General features: G+C 38.6%; 4 protein-coding genes across 8 annotated transcripts; 1 reads left to right on the forward strand and 3 right to left on the reverse strand.

Annotated features, from left to right (window-relative positions):
• Positions 1 to 110: 110 nt before the first annotated feature.
• On the reverse strand, positions 111 to 8,541 carry khsrp (KH-type splicing regulatory protein). Its single transcript, XM_067497959.1, has 18 exons — positions 8,252 to 8,541; positions 6,968 to 7,070; positions 6,834 to 6,887; positions 6,712 to 6,748; positions 6,516 to 6,574; positions 6,338 to 6,409; positions 6,187 to 6,244; positions 4,753 to 4,900; positions 4,487 to 4,585; positions 4,284 to 4,385; positions 4,047 to 4,149; positions 3,692 to 3,816; positions 3,296 to 3,586; positions 3,063 to 3,172; positions 2,868 to 2,956; positions 2,496 to 2,726; positions 1,435 to 1,625; positions 111 to 1,044 (listed from the first exon to the last, which is right to left on the reverse strand). Exons 1-18 carry the CDS (start codon positions 8,333 to 8,335, stop codon positions 1,036 to 1,038), a joined length of 1,965 nt encoding a protein of 654 aa, XP_067354060.1. The 5' UTR covers positions 8,336 to 8,541; the 3' UTR covers positions 111 to 1,035.
• Positions 8,542 to 8,669: 128 nt separating this feature from the next.
• On the reverse strand, positions 8,670 to 15,858 carry LOC137123759 (mitochondrial adenyl nucleotide antiporter SLC25A23-like). 4 transcript variants are annotated; one of them, XM_067497963.1, is made up of 11 exons: positions 15,719 to 15,858; positions 14,600 to 14,816; positions 13,015 to 13,138; positions 12,789 to 12,876; positions 12,217 to 12,328; positions 11,958 to 12,116; positions 11,671 to 11,823; positions 10,959 to 11,072; positions 10,648 to 10,815; positions 10,421 to 10,565; positions 8,671 to 9,932 (listed from the first exon to the last, which is right to left on the reverse strand). In XM_067497963.1, the coding sequence occupies exons 2-11, from the start codon at positions 14,792 to 14,794 to the stop codon at positions 9,721 to 9,723; spliced, it is 1,470 nt and encodes a 489-aa protein (XP_067354064.1). In that variant the 5' UTR covers positions 14,795 to 14,816; positions 15,719 to 15,858; the 3' UTR covers positions 8,671 to 9,720. The 4 variants fall into 4 exon arrangements, with proteins under 4 accessions (XP_067354067.1, XP_067354066.1, XP_067354064.1 ...); XM_067497966.1 differs by lacking the exons at positions 12,789 to 12,876; positions 13,015 to 13,138; positions 14,600 to 14,816; positions 15,719 to 15,858 and having other exon boundaries at positions 8,670 to 9,932; positions 11,671 to 11,836; positions 11,958 to 12,119; XM_067497965.1 differs by lacking the exons at positions 12,789 to 12,876; positions 13,015 to 13,138; positions 14,600 to 14,816; positions 15,719 to 15,858 and having other exon boundaries at positions 8,670 to 9,932; positions 11,671 to 11,836; positions 12,217 to 12,326.
• On the forward strand, positions 15,733 to 19,328 carry si:ch211-196h16.12 (regulator of G-protein signaling 5). Of its 2 annotated transcripts, XM_067497970.1 has the most exons (7): positions 15,733 to 15,866; positions 17,686 to 17,805; positions 17,898 to 17,964; positions 18,065 to 18,121; positions 18,213 to 18,265; positions 18,593 to 18,756; positions 18,857 to 19,328. In XM_067497970.1, exons 3-7 carry the CDS (start codon positions 17,921 to 17,923, stop codon positions 19,022 to 19,024), a joined length of 486 nt encoding a protein of 161 aa, XP_067354071.1. In that variant the 5' UTR covers positions 15,733 to 15,866; positions 17,686 to 17,805; positions 17,898 to 17,920; the 3' UTR covers positions 19,025 to 19,328. The 2 variants fall into 2 exon arrangements, with proteins under 2 accessions (XP_067354071.1, XP_067354070.1); XM_067497969.1 differs by lacking the exon at positions 17,686 to 17,805 and having other exon boundaries at positions 15,734 to 15,866.
• A 1,317-nt stretch (positions 19,329 to 20,645) lies between these two features.
• Positions 20,646 to 22,881, reverse strand: c3h19orf53 (chromosome 3 C19orf53 homolog). Its single transcript, XM_067497973.1, has 3 exons — positions 22,727 to 22,881; positions 21,456 to 21,511; positions 20,646 to 21,359 (listed from the first exon to the last, which is right to left on the reverse strand). The coding sequence occupies exons 1-3, from the start codon at positions 22,842 to 22,844 to the stop codon at positions 21,213 to 21,215; spliced, it is 321 nt and encodes a 106-aa protein (XP_067354074.1). The 5' UTR covers positions 22,845 to 22,881; the 3' UTR covers positions 20,646 to 21,212.
• Between the last annotated feature and the right edge of the window lie 27 nt (positions 22,882 to 22,908).

Consider the following 22,908-nt stretch of genomic DNA (forward strand, 5'->3'; position numbering starts at 1 on the left):
AAAGCTAATATACAACAACCAGGCATTTTTATCAGACATTCGGTTTACAACACCCCCATATACCGTAAACTTCTAAACACAGTACTGGTGATGATCACACAAGACACTGGTCAATTTTAATGTTTTTATTTTACGTATTTAAAAACAAGCAGTTTAAAAAAAAAAAGAAAAAAGAAATCAATAACAAAAATCAGCATACAATAACAGAACCAACTGGAACACGCACACACAAATAATCTTCCAAAAATTAAGTTGTAAAAATTAAACAGAGGGCAGTCAAGCACGCGCGCACACACCCTACACACACACACACACACACACACACACACACGCACACACACACACCCTACACACTGTAGGACAGTTGGTGACTTTACATCCAACACACACATGTTCCTATTCAGTAGCAAAATCTATATACAGACACACAACTCCCTCAGGAAAATAATTATAATGAATAAAATTAATCATGGTAGCAGGGAGAAATACATCTGCAACTTAAACACTGGGAATGTCCTTAAAAAAACAAACAAAAAAAAAAAAACAAAGTTTAAAAACAAAACAAAAAAGTACCAAGAATAAAGAAAAAAAAAATCTGTCTTACAAACAAAATTCTTACAAACATTTGATTATATTCAAAATACTGATTGACAGTTTTTACCCTCAGGAAATTGAAGGGGAAACTATTTAAATGTGAGTCAGTGTTGAGATGATGTTGTGCTAGCTTGCAAGCAAAAATGCTTATTAATTTCACATTTAAAAAAAAACAATTGATCTATCACAACATGTGAAGTGAAGAGACAAACGGAATAATAACAATCCAAGTAGTTATTTAGTGCTTTGTCCAATGCATGGGTGAGACATATTCCCTTTTTCTTTTCAATTTGACTTTAAAAAACAAGAAGATTGGGATAGAAAATGTCAAGGTGAATGAGTAAACCCTGGTCTTGTCTTATTAAAGCCAAAAGGCAAATCTTCTGACAGAAAAGACAAAGTCCAGAGAAACATCGCACCAGTCAAGCAGACTGTGGCACTTTACTGGGCCTGAAAGAAAAACAAAAAACAAATCACAGACACTTAATTTAACCAGGCTTTGATTAATTAATAAGACAAACAATGTTATGCAATAAGTGCCATATAAATAATTTTGTTGCCAACTCTTAGAAACAGGATTTGAATGAGTTGGGTTTGTGCACCATGCCACTTTGACTGAACTGAACCAATCAGATCAGACCTAATACTGGCTGATAGTTGCATACATGTTTTTTCTTTACTGCCAGGGTGGTTATTTAGCTTATGCGCATTTCTGGGTTTCCCCTATCATAGTTCAGGCATGATGACTAGGCCTTCCGCCACTACAGGCAGGTTAGTTTTTTCAGTTTAACACACCTTGGCAGCTACATTAATTTTAGGCACTAGTTAGATATATGGTACCTGTTGTCCCTGTTGTAGAGCAGCAGCCTGCCCAGGTGCGTCCCCTGCCTGGCCATAGTATGCGGCCTGCTGTCTATAGTACTCAGCCCAGGCTGCACTGTAGTCCTGCTGGCCTCCAGCTGCAGCTCCACCTGGTGCTGCACTAGTTGGTGCTGTCCCTGGGGCAGCTGCTGCCCCTCCAGCTGGCTGGGCTGGAAAAACAATACACAAACAGTCATGAAATTGTTTATTTCTGTAGAATACTACAGTCATTCAGATTTAAGGTTAAATTTCTAATTTCACATAGTTTATATTTTGTTCCTTCTAAAGAAAATATTTGTGAAAATGTACAACCCCAATTCCAAAGAAGTTGGGACAATGTGTAAAATATAAATAAAAACACAATGCAATGATTAGCAAATCTCATTAACCCATATCTTATTCACAATGGAAGATAAACAACATATCAGATGTTGTTGTAGCTCATTACAGTATTTGATGGCCGCAACACATCTCAAAAAAGTTGGAACAGGGACAGCAACACGCTAGAAAAGTATTAAATGCAACTAATTGCAACAAATAGAGGAACATTTGACAACTAATTAGGTTAACTGGCAACAGGTTAGTAACATGACTGGGTATAAAAAGAGCATTTCAGAGTAATGTTTCTCAAAGTAAAATTCCAAAGAAAGAAAGGGATAAGGCCGAAGGTCAAAACTGGATGTGCACGATCTTCGAGCCTTCAGGCATCACTGCATTAAAAAACAGGCATAATTCTCTGGTGGACATCACTGCATGGGCTCAGAACACTTCCAGAAATCAATGAGTGAGAACATAGTTCGCTGCGCAATCCACAAATCATTGCATTCTGTTTCTGTTTCTGTTTTACAACTATGCCCCAACTTCATTAGAATGGTAGTTGTAGTTTCTTTTCAAAGTGTTCAACATAATCCTGAATAAAATCTCCTTGATGTCTGTAAATTCTTATATAAAAGTAAAGTTAACTGTAGGTTTAAAATTAGTCATCACTTAAACAGTTTACCCAAATACAGTTTGACAAAACACTGTCATTAACAACATACTCATGCCCATCTTCTTATAGTACTCCTCCCAAGCCTTAGTGTAGTCTGGCTGGCCCCCAGAGGTCTGTGCTGCTTGGCTCTGGTCCCCTGGTGCTGCTGCTGCAGTGGCTCCTGGACTCTGGGCTGGCATGCCCCCCCCTGGCTGTTGACCATAGTATTGTGCATAGTAAGCTGCCCATGCTGCGTTTGGATCTGCTGCTGCTGCAGCTGCTGCTGCTGCTGCTGCTTTACCTTATGATTGGAAAAAAGATAACTATGTTAAATAAAGAAAATAATAATTTAATTTGTCTTGTAATTTATAATAATCAAACTTCAATACAAAGGATATAAAAAGGGAAAAATGGAAGTGAGAGCACAAAATAAGGTACTCACTGGGGTCATGTGGAGCTGGAGCTTGCCACTGCTGGTAAGCACTCCCCCACCCCTGAGCACAGTACTGGGGACCACCAGGTGCAGCTCCACTGCAGAGAAGCGAAAGACAGTTAAATACATGAATTTGATAAATAAATTTCACTAAAATGAAAAGGAAAGGTTATTCACCGTGTCAATTTTACGGGTTGTACTTACTGTGGAGCCCCACCAGGAGGCCCTGCATTATAAGGGCTGGGATTGTATGGACCCATTGGACCACCTGGGCCCCCAGGACCAGGACCACCACCCACTGGGCATAAAGGACCCTAGAGGGCAAAAAAAGAAAGAAAAAAGAAACATTTATAAATTATCTAATTAAGAAGTTTTATTTTTTGACAGCTGTTTGAACTGTGTATATCTTCACTACTTAGTAAGTCAAGTGAACATACTTCAATCTTTTCTTCTATAAGTTGCTTTGCGTGGTCGATCTGTTGTGGCGATCCTCGAATGATGAACAGTTTGAAATTTGGGTCACCATTTGGTGGCGGCTGACGGGATATCTCCACAAACGCACCGGTCTGTTGGTTTATGGACTTGACATTTTCTCCTCCTCTGCCAATGACAAGCCCACATTTGTGAGCAGGAATAGAGAATGTCATTTCTCCTCCAGGAGGACCCCAGCTTCCCTGCCCTCTCCCTCTCCCACCAGGTGGCATCCCTGAACCAGGACCTGGGGGACCCTGTGGGGAAAATGCAACACATATCAGGTTTAATCATTCAACCGGAAGAAATCCAGATTAACTCTTCAAGGAAATCAAACAAATGCCTCTTTACTGTGTACTTACACCCTGCCCACCCTCCTCTCTGGCACGGATGCTCTGTAACAGGTCAGTAATGATTGAGGCAGCATGCTGACACTGGTCTGGTGGGCCCATAATATGAGCAATTTTATCTGGACTTGAACCATCATCTGTAAGGTAGGAAAAAAAGAGGAGTCACGAGTATTTATATGGGTTTATAAATGAACCAGGGAAAAAAAACTTTAAACAATATACACAAGTTTTTAAAAATTAAGAAAGTCTCAGTGAGGTGAAGCCATATTTGTTACCCCTCCGATTTAGCCTTGCCTTACCACAAAACAGAGTTTTCTTTTATTTAATGAAAAATGCTTATTGTTCCAAAATGGTGTGGAGAGCTCACCTGGTTTAAACTGTATCTTTACTCCAGCGTCGCTCTGGATCTTCTTTATCATCTCCCCACTACGGCCAATAACAACTCCTACAGAGTGCCGTGGCACAGCAATCTGTAGAATTAAACTGGCATTATGAAAACTCTCCCATGTTTCTGAGCCTTACCCATTAATTAAAGTTATGGTTAAATGCATCATTGTATATCCACTCATGTTGATTTTATTATTAGAACAAAGATGTTACTTACATCAATACCACCTCCTCCCATCCTTGATCCGTATTCGTTCCTATCTCCAAAACCTGCATGATCCCTTTCTCGCAGAATCTCATTAACCATCTCCTTTGCTTGCTACAAAACAACACCAAAGAAGACAGCCCATAATTAGGACAAATAAAGAAATAAACACCTGTAAGTAACCTTCAAGTATTTCTAGCAAGCTCAAAAAGTACCTGAACTTTGTAGGGGTCTCCAATGATGCGTAAGGGTTTATCAATGTTGGGTGGCTGGGATCCATCTTGAATAAGAATCATTTTAACACCAGCACGCTCCTAAAAATTTGCAGGAGAAGTCTTTTAGTATCATTGTACACTGGCTTGAATGGGCACTGGGTCCTATTAAGTGATGCTGGTCATCTGCACAGATCAGATCAATCCCTTTCATACAGAAAATACAAAAACACTGCATCAAGTGATCATTAGAGCTCCATGACTCTCACCTGTAGTTGCTTGATGGTCTCTCCTCCTTTGCCTATAATAAGGCCGGCCTTGCCTGCAGGAATGATCATTTCCTGCATGGAACCTGCTTGCCCATTGGACGACTCATGACCCCTGGATACTATATCATCTATAAGGGCCTTAGCTCTCCTATAAAATGGAATTAAATAAAAGAAACATGATAAAATTATATATTACAGACTAAGGGGCAGCATACTCAGCCTCAATTGCATTTACAAGCAATAGCTTTTAACAACATATAAATAATTAAAACATTTCATATAGATCGAATATCTTCCTTGTAAAAGGTGAATTTTACTTTGACTATAGTAAAGATTTACAGAAAAACATTGATACTGACATTTGATGACCAAAACTTTGAGCAAAGGGCAACATTTAGGACAATAAGCCTGTTTACTGTCTACTTAGACATCTGTCATAAAATGTTATCACAAGCCAACATAATATAGAGAAACAGGGCAGATCAATGGAATCCTCAATGTAAATAAGGACATAGTCTAGTTTCAGTTTAATCTGAACATTTTTTCTATTTGTTCACAATCAGAATCTTTGGGTCTTTTTAACGGTAAATGATGTGCTTTGCTGGGCTCAAGAGAACACTCACTTTGCCTAGAGCTGAAAATGTATCTCTGTACTCACTGACTCCAACATCATTATAGTTATTCTTAGTGGTTCCCAACATTTGTTTCCTTTGCTAAACATATTGTGGTTTAAATAGTTTTGTGTCCTCGTGTGAGCCTCTAAGGCTGGTAACTACCACAGCCTACACCCACATGCCATTTATAGAGGATAGATTATCAGGATCAAATAGTAGCCAGGACAAAAGTTTTCGTTAAATTCTTAGCAATCTCACTTACTGAAAGAATTCAATTATACTCTACTTTTAATCAGCGTTTGCGTATGCAACGTGGGGCCCTCAACAAGCATTCACTGATTTGGTCATCAGAGATCAACACTCCGTTGAGTGTTGATCAGAGATCAACACTCTATGAGATGCAATGCTGGATATGACCAGTGGAGAAGTATCAAAAAAATCTTAGTAGCACCTTTCAAATCACGACAACAACAGCAGAACGTGTTGAACAAGTATTAAGCTTGTCAAAAACTAAGAATCTACACATCTGCCCTTTCCTCTGCTGGGATATTAACAGTAACCCCTGGGTCGCCCTGGCTTTGGTTTATGTTGTGGAAATGTTTACAAGGAAAAACTTCTGTTGTCAGTCAGGGATGATCATACATAACTCAGCCCCCTACACCAGCTATCAATAAATAAAGAAACTAAATATTGATATTTTTTCATGTTTAAGCAAAGCCACTCTTCATTCCAGAGATGCCCATGAACAAAAAAAAAAAATAAAAATACCATAAAGTAACTCTAAGAGATGAGATGTAAGTATATTGTAAACACAACTCACTGTATGGCATCTGGTGACCCTGTCAGAGAAACACTTCTTTCTTGAAGACCGGCACTGTCTAAAAAAGTATAGAGACTTGTGTAAATCCAAGAAGAGCTACAAAATCTATGACACTTCGATTGAACAAATTTGGGGTTAGCACATAACTCACCGTGTGCTATCTGGACCTTACAGCCAGAGTCCTGCTGTATTTTGTTAATTTGTTCTCCTCCTCGACCAATGACTTTAAAGACAACAGCAAAGACGTTTCAAATTTAGTTTGATTATGTGTACCACAGCATTATAGGAATCACATCTATGGTTTAGGAAACTTATGTGTATGTACTCACTGAGACCGACCATGCTATCAGGTACCCTGTACTCTTCTGATACTGCAGAGGCCCTTACGCTGTTGGCAGATTTAAAAAACAAAAATAAAAATAAATAAATACACATACATTATAAGGACTTAAAATGGACCACATCTCTGTCAAGACCACAAAGACCAAAAAAAGTGGTCAGGTAAAAGAAAAAATAATACCAAACCTTTGTTGAGACAGGGCAGCAAGCTGAGCTCCAATAGCTGTGATAGAACAACATCTGATGAGAAATGCTTAACTAAATCAGGCAGGTGTTTGTATTATGATCAAAGTGTGCTTTCAACTTACACAATCCTGAATCTCTCTCACTCTGAGATGCCACTTTCTTTGCATCAGGTTCATCTGAAAGCAAAACAAATTGTAAGTCTTGCAATGTAGAAAAACAAAGGCAGATAAAATGCCTGTTAGAGCTGATGTTCAACCTGCTTCTTCAAGAGATCGTTTCTGTGCTGTAAAGGGGTAGCTCTCAGGTCCTCCGTTGTTGCTCATTGGGGGACCGCCGTCTCCGCCGATTTTAGCTGCAATCTAGAAGGACATGCAAGACTAATTGAAAACAGTGTGTGTTTATACCACAACAGTAATGTAGGGCTTGGAAGGATGCAGGTTTGGCAGGAGTATTTTAACATCACTACTGACAGTAAGTGTCAAATCTAAAATTCCCTTAATTTAATAATTGTTAGAAGACAATTATAAATTTAAGGAGAATTTAGATTTGGAGGCTAGAAATTTACAGCAGCAGCCCTTTGTCAAAAACAGCCGTGGAGCTTGAACCATATTATGTACTACTAGTCGGGATACTGAGGTTTTTGCTACATCCATATTAATGCAGATTTTTTTTTTAACAATCTGTCTCACGGGTGAAAGTTTTATTGAAGTGTAAGACTACATAACTGGATTATGACATTATTTTCTACCTAGAAAAACAGGAGTATACTCTGATGGCGGGATAATACCACCTGTGTTTTGATTGTTACATCTACAGAAAATAGATCTGTAATTTCAGTGATTTATTATGCCAACTGCAATGTATTGTCTCGTTTCACATGAATCTATTGAAAAACTATATTATCAATTTTACACATTTATATAGTTAGTAAATAAGGTAAATTGAAACAAGTTAGTTCAAAGTTTAATCTGCATAACAGTTTACTATAAAGGCTTGTACTTTGTGATCAGACCTCTTCTACCTATGGTCCAAGTCAAGGAGTAAGTATCCTTTTGTTCATTTGTTGCTGGCGATCAATGCAATAACGACATAATGGGACATTTAATGTTGCTCCAAGAAAATCCCAAAGCCTTAACGATAATGCTGATTGTTAAATCGTTTGAAATAAGGTTGTTTATAAATTCGGTGGATGAAACTTCACGATCGGGTTACCTTAGTAACTAACGTTAACCTAGCATAACTAGCTTGCCCATTTAACGTAACTCATGGCTTCTGATCGCGATGGTTATTTTTGTTCCATAAAAGGGTGACCTATATTTGCACACCGCTGCTTACTCTGGCTGGAAAACGTTTCTAGCTGATCCCTCAACCCGGTGAGCGTTTTAGATGACGTTAAATATAAAAATAAATGGCGCTGCTATTAGCTAGCCCGCTAGCTCCCCGAGTACAGCTAACGCCGCGGGTAATCAAGCTAGCTACCCACCAGCTAACTAACGTTAGCTCCCTGGGTGTCCTCTCTCGAAGCCGAGCACCGACTTACCTGTCTGGCTCGTTGAACAGCGTCAGCAAAAGCGTCCTTTTTCACCCCAACTCCATTAGTAGACAAACCGCCGTAATCAGACATGATTCTCACAGGGGACAAATAGACACAGTAGGGGCAGACTGGGTCGCTATAGCCGGGTCGAGCTAAACAGAAGCGGGAAGGCTAAACAGGAACGTACAGGAGACACCAATGTGAGCGAGATCGCCTACCACGCCGGCAAACTTTCCTGCTTAAAATAGCCAATCAATGCATGTTCAACTCGGGGCTTGTTCTTCCTCCTTGTCCTCCGTGGGTTGACGGTCCAAGCTCTGAAGCAAAAACACCGCCGCCTTCTGGGCTGGAGAGTCGGTGTCATTGTCGTCAGCACTGTGCAGTAACTTCGTGCTACTTAAAGCTTTGTGACATGAAACTGAAACTTAAGTTGCTCGTTAAAAAAATTTTTATTTAACAAAACACATTTATTTAACAACAGCAGCACCTTACATGTACACATAGACCTTACACTCCTGCAGCAATTACAATTATTCTTTGGTTTTACATCCTATTTCTGATTGTTTCTGATTCTGAAGTTATTTATTTACCGTAGTGATGAACTTGCACTTATTCCGCAGCTTATGAAACTATTACATGGCACTGGACCCAGCAAACTTTTTACTATAAAAGAAAACAGGCACAAAGACTGACAGTCATGAAACATCGTCTTTTTGAATTAGGGCTCATCTCCTCTGTGCTTCTTGATATGTCTTTGGCTGTTTCACTCCTCTAAATAATAGAGTTTGTAGATGTGCTTTACTCAGTAGTATAGAAACTTAGCATTTCTTTTTTGTTTTAACCATCTTCCATTAAAGTGTCATTGAAGAAATACATTCAGTAAATATCGCTGTAGTTTCAAAATTATTGCTCTACTATAGTAGTTATAATACAGTTTTTATTTAAGACATTTTAATGCACATCCTGTGCACCGTTTTTGGATCACCTTAGATCTCCTTAGTTAGAGAAGAAGAATTTGGATCCATCTTCCTGTTAATGCTTTCTCTTCTCTAAGTATGACTTACTAGAAGCAATAACACTGCAGGAATGTTACATGGCTTAAATATTTAGTAACAGCTTCAAGTTGTTCAAGTTGCTCAGACAGGTTCATGCAACTTTACATCTGTCCAAGTCAATACAGTAGCCAGAGGCTAGTTGGTTAGCTTCAAATCCCTGCTGGCATGCAATACGACACACTTGTTACTCTTCACAGCAGCCGCTATTTCTATTGAGGTCGTCCAAATGTGAGGCCATTAAAACAGATGGAGTTGATTGTCGTTTCTTTTTCCACAGTTTATTTGCTATCCTATTATCTGTGACCCTAAGTCAAGATTTGCAATCTAACAACCATGTATCACATACAGTGAAGCCCCATTTTCTTGTGCACTGTTGACAAACCTGTTCATGCAATAAAAGCCATGTCCAAGTCATCTATTTCATACATTCCCTTTCCCACCCTTCCTACCCTCAATGTCCACTCCCAGGACTATCCTTGTGTATTCGTAGACAACGTAGGACAGGCTGACAGCAGGAATGACTTTTAGTAGGTTGGGGGAAATTCCTCGATATAGGCCAGGCACACCCTCCTGGGTCACAATGTTGTTAAGCAAAGCCAACATGGAGGGTTTGGGGGTTCCCTTCTCTGTAGCTGAGGAAAAAGAAAAGGGATGAACTTTACAAACACATCCTGGTCTCTCCCTCCATAGAACACCAAAGTTCTTGGGCATCTGATCTGTAAATCACTGAAGTCATGTTTACATTTCTCTCTGATTAATTTCATCTAACTTTTAGTACAATTACGTTAAGGTACCATCCCTGTTGTTTTATCCGTTTTTTATCTCATTAACAACAAATGTAGTTGAGAGTCCAGCATTATAAAAAGGAATTGATCTGAAATTATCCTCTACAGCAGTGAATGCATTAATATTTTGGAAAGAGTTTAAGATAGTGTCCACTTTAATAAGGTATGTTATTAATCATTTTACTAATTGTAGGTTTGAAAAAGTAAGTTCCAGGGCAGTATACACATTCCTCCCTCCAGTAGAGTTCAGGAGCAAATTGTTTATGCTCACGGCAGTTAAAATTAAGATACATGATGGACTTGCATCAAACATCTATATCTACAGGAGTCCCGACCTTGTGCCTGCATTCTGGTGCGGATTAGAGCCAGTGGGTAACTTGCAAGTTGTCCACAAGTACTAGAGATGGCACCGCAGCCAACCAGCAACATAATGCCTGGGTCAGGACCTCTGTTTCTGTTTTGCCAGGAAAACTTCAGAGTCTAGGGAATCAAAGACAAAACCAAGAAGGTAAATGCTTAGAAGATATGTCCAGTGAGGGCTGTGTGCTTTCATGTCTCTGACCTCATAGACGGCCAGGTCGATGCCAGCGTAAGGTATAATGCCCAGCAGGTTTGGTATGTAACCCTTGTAGAACGCTGAGAAGCCTTCCCTCTGCATGATCTGTTTGGCACAGTCTGCTATCCCTGAGTACTGGCCTGTTTTTCTTAGTGTGAGACGGGTCTTTATCACCTGAAGGGAAATAAAGAGGAGACACGGAAAGGTAACAAGAAGGAGAAAGAGAAAATAAATCTATCATTTTGCTGGACAAACCAATAAGTGGGATTTCTTGATGCTATATGAAGATCTTTGTATGTGTATTACCCTGATATTACCTCCATTGGGTAGATGACTGTCTGAGCTATAGCTCCAGCCAAAGAGCCGGCAACAAACCTCTCATGAACCCTCAGATTTGTTGAATCATTATTGTTGCGCATCACATTTTTGATCTATGTAGAATTAGCAAGCGGCAGAGAGAAGAAACATAATTTATAAAACTGTATGATTATAGACAAATGAAATATTAAGAATATTACATACAAAAAAATTGATACATTATTTTTATGGCATTTTGTACAATAGTACAATAATTTTTCTTATTAATTTGCTGAATGTTAGATCAGAGGATGTTTACCACAGCTGTTTATCTAGTCTGACTCATGCTAAATGTAAAGCAGTCTTATTTTATGTAGGATTTATGGGAGTTTATGGACTAGGATTTGGCTGTTTACATTTGTATGGTAAGCTAAGCTAAAAAGCTGCCGCCTGGTAAAAATTGGTAGGGAAATTCTCCTGGAAAATTCAGAAGACAAACAAATGTATATCCCAAAAAGTTGATCAATTTCTCAGCAAACGATAAAAGAAATGCAGCAGCATAAATAACAATTTTAGAATAATTTGAAGGAGAATGAGAAATCCTACATTTCTGGATGATAGTAATAGGTGGGAGAAAGAGAGAATAATAAAGAGAGGAAAGATGAATGAATGTTCAGAGGAAAAGGAAAAATAGAAAAAGGGAATAGAGGGAATGTGTGAAGTCTGCTCCACCTGTTCATAGGCTGTGAATTTGATCGCAGTCTCTGGGGCAATTTTAAGAACATTGACTCCATTGCCCCTCCACAACGAGCGCACTCCGCCCTCTTTCACCATGTCTTGAAAACTGCTCAGCACGTTCCCTTTAAAATGAGACGAGCCATGAACCTGCCAGAGAAAACTATAATTGACTTAGTGTACAAGCAGTGATGACTTAAAAAGAAATATTTCACGCATGAAGAAGTGACAAATCCTGTCATAGCGTTTAGGCCTATCAGAGAAATGAGATCACCCTTACTGACCTGTCGGAATACTTTGAGACGGTCCAAGGGGGCAGTTCCAGTCCGCGATACAGTTCCAGCCATAGCTCCAGCCACCAAATGCCGCCACACATAGCCAGACTTCTTCTCCTCTTCTGAAAATTCATCTGGGACTGTCAACTGCTCACCTATATCTAACATCTACTGAAATCGCAATGGTTGGAATGAAAAGCAGAAGGAAGAAAGACAGACAATACACAATGCTGTTCAATGTGTGCGTAGAACACGTGCTTGACCTCACCAGTGATCGTTTCCAGTATCGTGCAACATCCTCCATATTATTAAGAGAGTTAAACAGGAAGTAGTCTCGCCACTCTTTCCAGTCTATGGTCATGGTGCCGTCCTTGTCCATACTAAGTGATAAACAAATATATATTATGTTGACAATTCAACATTTATAACAAAAAGTAGAATCATTCAAGGAGGAGGCATTTATATATGACTCTAACAGAACAGAGGAATGTAGGAAATACAGAAAAGTAGGAAATACAGAAAAGTAGGAAATACAGCATGAACTAGGAAAGTAGAGGAGGCCTTTATCTCTACAGCCTTACAAAAGAAGAAGTGTGTAGTTTAGAGAGATACGCACTGCCCGTCTATTGGCGGAAGGAAAAACTTAAAAGAACCCCAAAGGGAGAGAACTTCACATGCTAGACTTTTTGCAGAACAGCCACCATGTTTCATCATTCCAGAGCTTCTTGAAGTATATGATGTGTCTTTTTAGGCTCATATTAGGATCCAAAGCTCAGATTTCTCGCATCCAATCTCACTGAATAATCGAGTTATGTTAGAAATGGGATAATGATACCAGACCTTAGCAAGATCCTGTTGGCATCCTCAAGGCTGATGTTCACACCAATGGTGCGTAGAGAGTTTTGGATCTCTGCTGCATCTATCTGACCTAAAACCAGTAACACACTGTGAGCAAGAGTGAAATGTGGGCTTTTCTTTAACTTTCTCAATATGAATATCAATATACATTTTGAAGAAATAATTTGTTTATGTATTATTTTGAGTTAGTTCTGGGAGTTGTACAGACCATCGTTGTTGCTGTCCAGGCTGCTAAACACAAGTTTGAGCTGTTTTTCATTGGTGCGAAGATACTGTGTGAACTCTTCAAAGTCCAGTACTCCGTCATGGTTGGTGTCTCCGGTCTCCACAATCTGAAAGCAGAGGCAGCCAAAGTCATTAAAAAGTAAGTGTCTGGGCCAAAAAAAGTTAAAGCTGTAAACAACAAATGTGTCATGAATCTATATGTAAAGACAGTCTAGGATTAATTATATACAAGAGCACAGGTTTGCAGATTCTAACATTGCAAACATAACAGAGGTGACCCAGCATGCTGCAAAATATCTATCTTGCCATCAGTTGGACAAATAATTCATGTGCTGTATTTGAGGAATGACCTACATTAACAAAAATACGGTACAGTTGGTGTTAATGTCTTTCTTTTGTCCTGAGAACATATATAAACAACATACATAAATGTTATATACGATCCAATCATATTGCTGAAATACTGTCAGCAAAGTTTAAAATCATGGCCTTATCATTAAATGCAACACAAAAAAATGAGACATGCAAATTCTTGTATTGTAAATGCAAGATCAAATGTTACAGCGGAAAAGGATGAGACATCGGACAATAATCTCCAAGTGACACAAATGTAGGACTGAGAGAAAGGTTACCATTCTCATCTTACATAGTCCTGCTCCTTGTACCAAAATAGACTGCAAGCTGCCCTTTACATGTGCACACACAACCATACAAATACCTTCAAGTAGTTATCTTGATAATGTACACAGTGGGGAACTGTGTTATAAGAGTGGCAGTTTTTTAGTGACTGTCACACTTTTGCTAAAACAGACACAGAGAGATTGAGAGGAGAAAAACAGACTGTGTGTATTCACAGTAAAGTTATACAGTTATACGTGTTGTCAGCTGCTGCTATGCAACAGACACAGATCAGAAGGATCGTGCAGGTTTTAAATAACGAAAAATGTTATGGATCTTAAAGACATTCGCTGGAAGAAGAGAAGAGGAGCGATCATTGAGTCCTTTGATTTGTTACCAGAGAACTTTGAAACCCTCTTTGACTTTCCACATATAAAAGATTAAAAACTGTAGGACACGTTTAAATAATGGACATGACTCACAACACTTGGGCTATATTGAACAACTATACTATTCAGCTTGCAGCTTTTATCAGGATCTGTTAAAAATAAACAGATAAGAACATTTAAAAAGAATAAGTGTAAAACAAATAGTTTAAAAAAGAAAAAAGCAACCAATCACATACAAATTAGCCAAACTGCTTTGGCTTAAGAATAAAGTTGTTCTATGCAACACAAGGGCTGCTGGCGTTTAGACCGTTTCAGTTTGCCTTCTGCCATCCATACACCTCGGCAGCAAGTGAAGCTGTGCCAGAAATTCCTGATTAGCTAGTCACTAGCAGCATATGACACTACAGATCAGTTCGACCTCCTTGGTTGTTTAAACATGCCACTAGACCACAGACTGGGGATAACAGTGATTCGTTTAGTGATGGACTGATAGTGACAGCATTGTGTCTTATCTCCACTGATGTTTTCTTCGTGAGATGTGTATTAGTCAGATGTCTTTACCCTCTCTAGGGAGCCACTGGTAAGTGCCCGACCTGCCAGCCCTATCCTCAGTTCGAGGATGTCGATGCGTCCATCTTTGTTGAGGTCCAGCTGATCAAACAGCTCAGCCCAGTGCTTTTCTCTCTCCTGGTCTTGATCAGGTGACTCACGGTCCTGGCATTGTGCCCAAGAGAACCAAGTCCATTTGGGTCCCATAACTGTTGCCAGTCAGAGCCAGCTGATGACATACAAAGGCATGACACAGGACAGTCAGTACATTTGACTGATATATCAGTTGCAAGGTCAATTGGAGGGGCTGTGACACTTTTATTAAAATGGATCAAAATTGGTGAAGCAGAACCAGAGATACTGCTTTTAATCCATGTATTTCTACACTGTAATAACTAGACAGGCTGACTAATGGCGTACATTCAGAACCAACCTCAACTGCATCTGACTTTTCACAGCTGCAACAGGGGAAAAAACCTTTCTGTTACACAAAGTTTTATTTCCTTTAAACCTCTTTTTCACTGGATAGTTCCTTAGGACATAGTTATTCAAACGGTCTAAAAGAAAGGAAAAATATCTGTGTCTGGTTGGGCTAAACACAAACAGCAAACCTTTGCAACTGGTGATAAAGGATCACAAGTAGACATTAAGGGAATTTAAGTCAAGATGGTTCACAAATGACACAGCCGTCTTTCTGTTAAACGTAAATGTGCAGGCTTACTTAAAAAAGTCATTTTGCAGTGGAATACAGGCCACAGGACTACTTCTGGTTTCTTATAAGCCAATGTTTGTGTTCAGCCCCATAATCTGTCTTAAGCATTTCAAAAATCTGAAGCATGCAGCTATTGCAATGCAGCCACTGTTCTTTAATAAAAACCTGTCAAAATCAACTTTGTGGGATAATTTCTGTGGGATTTAGTTCCACTACATCTGTTGAGTGCATGAGCATCTACAGATGTTTGACAAAATTACTGTTTTTAATGCAGATTTATCGGTAATGTCGCGCACACCTACAGCTCAAATGCATGTTGACCCGCGGACTGCAGCGTTTAAACTTCCACACAGGCAGCATTTAACGCAAGCCTCGCTATCGTAGTCTAATGATAAAAACTACAGCGTTTTGTCACTTACTGGGTTTATCTGCTGACCGACCCGCCGCCCATGGTAGATGCAGAGGATCGGGACTCTGGATCAGGATCCGGAAGCAACAACAATACTGGGTGTTCAGACCCACCTGGAACCAGATTTGAGGCCAAACAAGCAGCTCCGTCTGGACTCGGTAAGGCCCCGGAGGTTTCTTACTTTGATCCCTATTGATCAGCTCGTCTTGCAGATTTCACAGCGTCGTTTGTTGAGGAAGCAGGAAGCGAGAGAAGCTCAGCCGCGCCACCGCGGGGAAACTGCTGCAGTGTGGATCCACCACGTTTTCAGCGGAACTCGTTTACTCCTCATCACATACATTTCAGCTTCTCAAACAGACGTGTCCAAATGTTTATACAGTAATATTAAATTATACTATAGTATACTAGTACTAGTGTTTTTAAATTATAAAATACAATGAAACGTACGGAAAGAAAAACGAGCATATAAGAGAGTGAATTTCTTTTAACATTTAAATGTTATGATTTTGAACTGATTATATGTATTAATCCATTAATAACCGAGTATTGTAGTAGTACATCTACTTCTTTCCAAACATGTTTTAATTATTAGGTCAAAATACAACTTATTGTTTGTGTGTGTCACTAAAAAAGTGCATCTACTTTTCCTCCACATCCAAAGTCTATGATCATGCAAATATTATTTGTTGTCAAAGCTGTGCAGCAGTAGTTGCTAGATGCAGGATGTAATTCACTGAAAAGCAGAGGTTTTGACAACTTAAATAACTAATTACAAGTACTCAAGCACAGTACTGAACTAGTTTTGAGGTTGTTATTTTTATTCCACTGCAATTTAGAAGGAAATGTAATATACCTTTTTACTCCAAATGTTTATTTGATATCTTAGGTAGTTTCCTTGAAGACATAGTTTATCAGAGCATCATTTAATCAACCAGACACTGTAATATTATGGAGAAGGCACCTGGCAGTGGTTAAAATCACCTTCAACTTTGCCAGCTGTGCTATTTTCTTTACACTCTATTAAAAGCTAGAAATATTTCCTTGCCATAATTATTACTAAGTTAGTCAAATCTTGACTAGGCCAGCATATTAAATACCATTGTATTTATAAAACTGAGTTTTCTCAGTAGAATAATTTTGGAACATGTGTTTAGTACTTCAACTTCATTCAAAAATTATTTAATATAATAATAAGTAATTATTTAGTGCTCTTCTACCACATGACACTAACAAAAAAAAGATGAAAGTTGATATAACATAATTTGCATCAACACAAGAACTGACCTCAGAGAGCAGAGCTTGAAGAAAAGGCCAAAGAAAGCTAACAAACCAAAAGAGAACAGCAGAGAGGACAGGAAATGAAAAGAAGACAGGCTGAGTTGGGCAGCATGATGTTAGAGGGGTTAATCCTGATGGTTCACAACTAGAAGGTCCCTGGTTCAAATCCCAGCTCAGCTGTGGGGAGTTTGCATGTTCTCCTCCCACTTTCCAAAGACATGCATGTTGGGTTAACTGGTTACTGTAAAGGCCCATAGTTGTCTGTCTGTGTATGTGAGATAGACTTGCGACCTGTCAGGGTGGACCCTGCCTCTTGCCTAATGACAGCTGGGTTTGGCTACAAGCCCCCTGTGGCATTGAACAGTATAAGAAGTTAAAGATAATGGATGGATGGACATCTTGTGCTTAATGATCAAGTTCCTTTGTTTCATCCTGTCCATCATCATCAAACACACTCTTCTCGGTCCTGCAGTTGTCTCACTCTCCAGAGATGAGTGATGCTGACAGGCCACCTGCTGCTCCATCATCACTTTATTATATTGTGAGAAACACTTCTGTGATCAAATTACATTTTGTTTATGACGGACCTTAAAGAATTTTAACGATCCATGGCAACACACACACACACTGGAGGTCCCCAGGTTTGAACTTTCCAACAGTACAGTATATGCTGATTTGTATGTATTCCATTGTTGACAGGTCTACATGCCATATACGCACATATATCCCCTCCCTCATTCAGCTGTTCTCAGCTTTATTCAGCTCATCTCAACGCCTCTGCCCCTGTGGGGGCAGACGGACAGAACAGATAGCGTACAGGTAAACTATATAAGAGCAGCAGACTGTAGTTCTGGGGATTTTTAAAAGAATAACTTCAAACACAGCTCCGTCTGTTCTTCTTGTTTTTGCAGGTCTTCCAAAACTACACACCGTAATGTGTAAGGGGCTCTCCTCCCTGCCGTCCACATGCCTGGAGAAGTATGTATGCAACTGGATCATCATGTTTAGATTACAAACACTCTGAATTTGTATTATATTGTGTTGCACACATGTGATTTCTTGTGTTTGTGTGTTTCAGGGCAAAAGGGATGAGGATTAAGCTAAGCCACCTGGCAGAGATGCACCAAAAGCACAAGTAACAATACCTGTATTTCGCATAGGTAGTAAATACACTTGATTTGAAACTTGATTCTTTTTGTTTTTGTCTTGTTTCTGTGTCTTTTCAGGGTTCAGGATGGAAGAACTTTTCAAAACCTGGAAATTCTGCTAAGCAGCAAAAGTAAGACACAGCTTTTCTTTATTTTTTATCACAACTTGTATCAATACTTACTGGTGCATTTGAAAAGAGCAACTGTTAATATTATTTGTATCCTGTTCTTTTACTAGTATGACAAATCGCTGGTAAGCAAAAAAAAAAAAAAAAGCAGGTTTACATGTATAGCACAAGTTGCAGTACCTGTGTCTGATCACACATTAATTTGGAAGTAAAGTCAACAATTATTATTTTAAGCATTATTATCCATGAAATAGTTTTTCCCGAATATATATGCTTTATGCTTTGACTTTTGGTCATTCGTCTCATCTCGTTTGTTCGTCTTGCTACCAGGTGGTCTGCAGGCATTTTACAGTTTTCTGCGTTTAGAGTTCAGTGAGGAGAACCTTGAGTTTTGGCTGGCCTGCGAGGACTACAGGGTTTCACCTTCACATCTGCTAAAGACCAAGGCCAGCAGCATCTACAGCCAGTTTATTAACCCTGATGCCCCACAGGAGGTTGGTGGACAGAGGAGAGCGATGGGAGGTTTTGTATTTTCACAAAAACAGTGGTCTAATGTTCAGTAGCTTCTTTTGATATTCTGCTTCATCCTTTTAGGTAAATTTGGATTCTGAGACACATGAGGCTCTGTTGTCTGTAATGGACTCCCCATGTGCTGACACCTTTCACAAGGCCCAGCAGAGAATATTTAGTCTGATGTCCAAAGACTCTTTCCCTCGGTTCTTGCGCTCCCATCAGTGTATGGAGGTCATTAAGGCTTTTTAAACACAAACACTGTTTATTAACACAAACCTGCTTTGGAAGTAGGTGCTAATTGTAGTACTTGACAAGTTGATTATATTTTAGCAACAAGTTCATTATGTGACTGTGGTTCAGATAGTGTTGTCCTTGTATCCAGAATAGGTGCTGTTATTTTTATGACACTAAGTTGCAGGTAAAACTAAAAATATATATATATTATATAACCTTAACCATAAAGCACACATGTAGAAGGAACTGCATTGTGTCTCTGTACTGTGTAATCTACAAGTGACAAAGCTTTTAATAAATACCTCACTTATGCAACTCATTTTCTAACTAATGGTCAGTATTTTTTACACATACACACACGCTCAATGTTTAATATAACAGCTGTCAAATTTGCTGAAGGGCGAACATGTGAGTAGCTACTGACATTAAAACAGTTGAAACACGATTTGGCCTTTTTACTGGCTGGGTGCATCAACATAAGTAGTATGTATAAGCAAACTGCTCCGTTTATGATCATGTCTTTGAATTAAAGAATACTAACAAATTAATTGACCAAAAAGTTGTATATATATCCCTGTGGCTTCAGTTTGCTGTGAAACATATGAAGATGTGGATGTAGAGTTAAAAACTGACTGTGACCCAGTGGCCACCATTCTGAGGAAGAAATAACCTGAGGACCACTGTTGTGGATTTCTTAATTCTTTGTTAGTGAATCTCAAAATTGCAAACGTTTTATTTTCATAAGCAAAGCAAAGTAGCAACTCTTTAAATACTGGTCAGTAAACTAATATCTGTGAGCTTACGGTTCTATGTGATGGGACAGTCTTTCAGTATTAACAAAATACAGACGGACAAAAATAGATTTTTTGAGTCACTATTTTAATCCTGAAAGTCACCTTGGCTTTTTAAAAGTTTATGTATTTGCATGAATTTCAAAATTCACAAACAAGATTTAATACATGGTCAGGGACCATCTACAATTTCTTCTCAGAACACCAGGGGTCTGTGGACCCTTGGTTGAAAAACCCTGATTCAGTTACATTGAAGATCATGGGTGCACCGGTTTTGACAGTATATTGAAGGGGAAAAAAAGTGTTTGAATGACCTGAATTCACTTTGATCCTTTATATTTTGAGTCTACTACACTATTAAACCAGTTTAGTGCTCTTCTTAAAAAACAATTGGCCTTCTGTTTGGATCTGTTAGAATCTAAGCAGAAGGCCTGCCCTAAAGGCTGTATTGGGGGAAGAGGACTCGTCATTGTGAGTTTTGGTAAGCCAGGTGTTGGAGCTCAGAAAAACGACAGCTGTTCTCTGATTTAGTGGATGTTAGTTATTCTAAAATCATTTGCTATCTGGAGTCATTGTTAAACTTTGCTAGTTATCAGAAATTATCCACACCCTAAACAACTGTCCATCCATCCATTATCTGTGAGCACTTTTCCTATACAGGGCTGTGGGGGGCTGCAGCCTATCGCAGCTGTTATAGGGTGAGAAGCAGAGTAAACACACTAGTGACACATGCACACAACCACTCACACTCACACATATGCACTTTAGAGTAACCACTTAATCGAACATGCATATCTTTGTCTTAACCAATCATCTTCCAACCCCCAAAAATCTTAGATAATAAGGAATATTAAATTAATATTTATTGCAAATACTCTTAAAAAAAAAAAAACTACAGCCTTTACAACAATGTTGAAATGAACATAACAGGATTATTAGATAGCAAAACCTTTATCCCTAAAATCCATGTTTTCTTAAATTTTATTTTTTTGTTTTAGTTTAATTTAGTTTGATCTATTTAATTACTTCTAATGCTATTAAATGTTTGCAGCATTGATAAGTGATGGTTGGAATTTACAGTTACAAATTTGAAAAAGTTAAACATCTTGACAGTGACAGGTGCAAGATTTATATTATAGCTAAATGCTGACTTTAACTTTTAACCCTCTCTCCTGCTGCTAGCTCAACATTTCCACAGTCATTAATTATCTTCACAAACCATGCATCCTATTGTATGTGGACATTCTCAGGTCAGGAATGGATTACACACAGTAAACTGATATGACACATCCATTATTTGGTTTTATGAAACAAACTGACTTAAAAAATAAAATGTAGCTCATTCATGCTTCAATTCAGTCCACTTCATGCAACAACATCAGGTCTGCAGATGTGCACTTTTGTATGTGGTCCTATTTGGAGCTTTTTCCTGGACGGGCAGATCCTGCATTTCCTTTACCTTCAGACCCTTTCACCACACTCAGAGGCTTGTGGAGGGAGGAGCTGGCCTTCTGGGTCACCTCCTGTTCAATCTTATTTCTGATAGCAACCTCTAGACCCTTTAGGAGACACCAGAGGGATTCAGGTACACGTTAAGCGATAAGTCAATCTTGACTTTAAAGGGCTGGAATGGTACAAACTAACACTTTCCTCACCTTCTTCAGCTTCTGTTGCTGGACCACTTGAGCCTTCTTAGGTGCAATGATTCTCCCTTGATCAAAAAAAAGAAATGTACACATGCTATTACAAACAGTTTATTTATAATAATGTATAATAAAATGCTAAGCATATACAGTCTTAAAAGGTCTGTCTTACATTTCATAGGGCTGAAATGTTGTTACATTGTATTTCTATAATATTGGCTACATAGATGCAGTCATGTCATTTGTTTTCTAGACACTTTATCATTTTGAAATGTATTGCAGAGTAAAACCAGACTGCTTATAAAGTGATTTTTGTTTCTAATCAATACTGCCATTTGTTAGGGTATATCATTAAATATGTTTGTTGATGTAGTGCAGACCATGATTTGCTCTCTTCACTTATCATGTGAAGTTGGCAAACAGGATTAGGATGACAGAAATGAACATGGTTTTTACAATTCTATTAATTAACGAGAGCTTGTGCAGAACGATCAGAAGTCTGATCACAATGTAACATTATTTTACATAATTACAACAGTCCTACAATAAATACTTTTACTGCATGAGGTGTTGTTTATACTCATTTGGATTCTGTATTGTGTAGTATTGTTGTTCTTTGTGCTGTTTACTGAGAGGTGCTCTGAATATTTTGTCTACCCTCTTGATATCAGCGAAGGTAGACTAAACCTTGAACAGAATAACATACATACATGTTTCCAGTTTGTTAGAAGATCTGGTCTTCTAACAAACTGGATTATTTTTAGTTTTAAAGGTGACCTTCATAAATGTGAGTTGCTCTGAATTTGCACTGGGATAATGTGTGTGTATTACTCTTTTCCTATCGCGTCAGACAGCCATTAACAATTATGTAAGACACAAATAAATTCACATAACAAATTCTTAATAATTTAAAATAAGTATTCCCGAAACAATTTAACACTACATTAAGTTAGGATAACAGCCTCTGTAATGTTAAATAACGTTAGACCATTTCTGTTTATAACTTTCTATTGTCTTAACTTTCAAAAGTCTTTGGGTTTAACGTCACTACTAAATACGAAATTTGGAGGAAGGAGTATGAATGTTGTCAATCAATTTTATAATATATTCAGTTGATTGGATGGCAAACACATTTATTAAGGTTTATATTGAGTCACTTTAACAACGTGCTCAGTTGTCTGTCTCCATGCAGGTGACATTTTGTTGAAGTTGTCGGACTGAAAATACATTTCTTTTGTCTGTGGTAATGTCAGTAAACGCCCAGTGAAATGTCGGCCTCATACCTCCTTTTTTCGGTCCTTTCTGTTTGTTTTGATGTTGTTTCTTGGATGATCCAGGCCGCTGAGCTTTAAACTTCTGTGAACCTTGAGCCATTTTGCTAACCGGAAATAACGCACGCATCACTTCTTCTTCGCGTTTAGATTAACAGGCAGTTAACATCTTTGTCTGTTGTTTCACCGCCACC

Source organism: Channa argus, chromosome 3 (genome assembly GCF_033026475.1).
Source record: "Channa argus isolate prfri chromosome 3, Channa argus male v1.0, whole genome shotgun sequence".
In the NCBI taxonomy this organism is placed as follows: Eukaryota; Metazoa; Chordata; class Actinopteri; order Anabantiformes; family Channidae; genus Channa; species Channa argus.

Bases quoted from the DNA above. Each gene is read 5' to 3' on its own strand.
- khsrp (XM_067497959.1), bottom strand. From the start codon at position 8,335: ATGTCTGATTACGGCGGTTTGTCTACTAATGGAGTTGGGGTGAAAAAG. The intron at 3,817-4,046 runs GTGAGCTCTCCA...CCTACCTTACAG, and splicing joins AAAGATACAGTTTAAACCAG to ATGATGGTTCAAGTCCAGAT. The intron at 1,626-2,495 runs GTATGTTGTTAA...TTGTTTTTCCAG, and splicing joins CTATAAGAAGATGGGCATGA to CCCAGCCAGCTGGAGGGGCA.
- LOC137123759 (XM_067497963.1), bottom strand. From the start codon at position 14,794: ATGGGACCCAAATGGACTTGGTTCTCTTGGGCACAATGCCAGGACCGT. The intron at 11,073-11,670 runs GTGGAGCAGACT...AATTCTACATAG, and splicing joins AATTCACAGCCTATGAACAG to ATCAAAAATGTGATGCGCAA. The intron at 9,933-10,420 runs GTCGGGACTCCT...CTTTTTCCTCAG, and splicing joins CACCAGAATGCAGGCACAAG to CTACAGAGAAGGGAACCCCC.
- si:ch211-196h16.12 (XM_067497969.1), top strand. From the start codon at position 15,749: ATGGTAGATGCAGAGGATCGGGACTCTGGATCAGGATCCGGAAGCAAC. The intron at 15,867-17,897 runs GTAAGGCCCCGG...TTGTTTTTGCAG, and splicing joins AGCAGCTCCGTCTGGACTCG to GTCTTCCAAAACTACACACC. The intron at 18,122-18,212 runs GTAACAATACCT...GTGTCTTTTCAG, and splicing joins GAGATGCACCAAAAGCACAA to GGTTCAGGATGGAAGAACTT.
- c3h19orf53 (XM_067497973.1), bottom strand. From the start codon at position 22,844: ATGCGTGCGTTATTTCCGGTTAGCAAAATGGCTCAAGGTTCACAGAAG. The intron at 21,512-22,726 runs GTATGAGGCCGA...TTTTTGATCAAG, and splicing joins GAAAGGACCGAAAAAAGGAG to GGAGAATCATTGCACCTAAG. The intron at 21,360-21,455 runs GTGAGGAAAGTG...TGTCTCCTAAAG, and splicing joins AGCAACAGAAGCTGAAGAAG to GGTCTAGAGGTTGCTATCAG.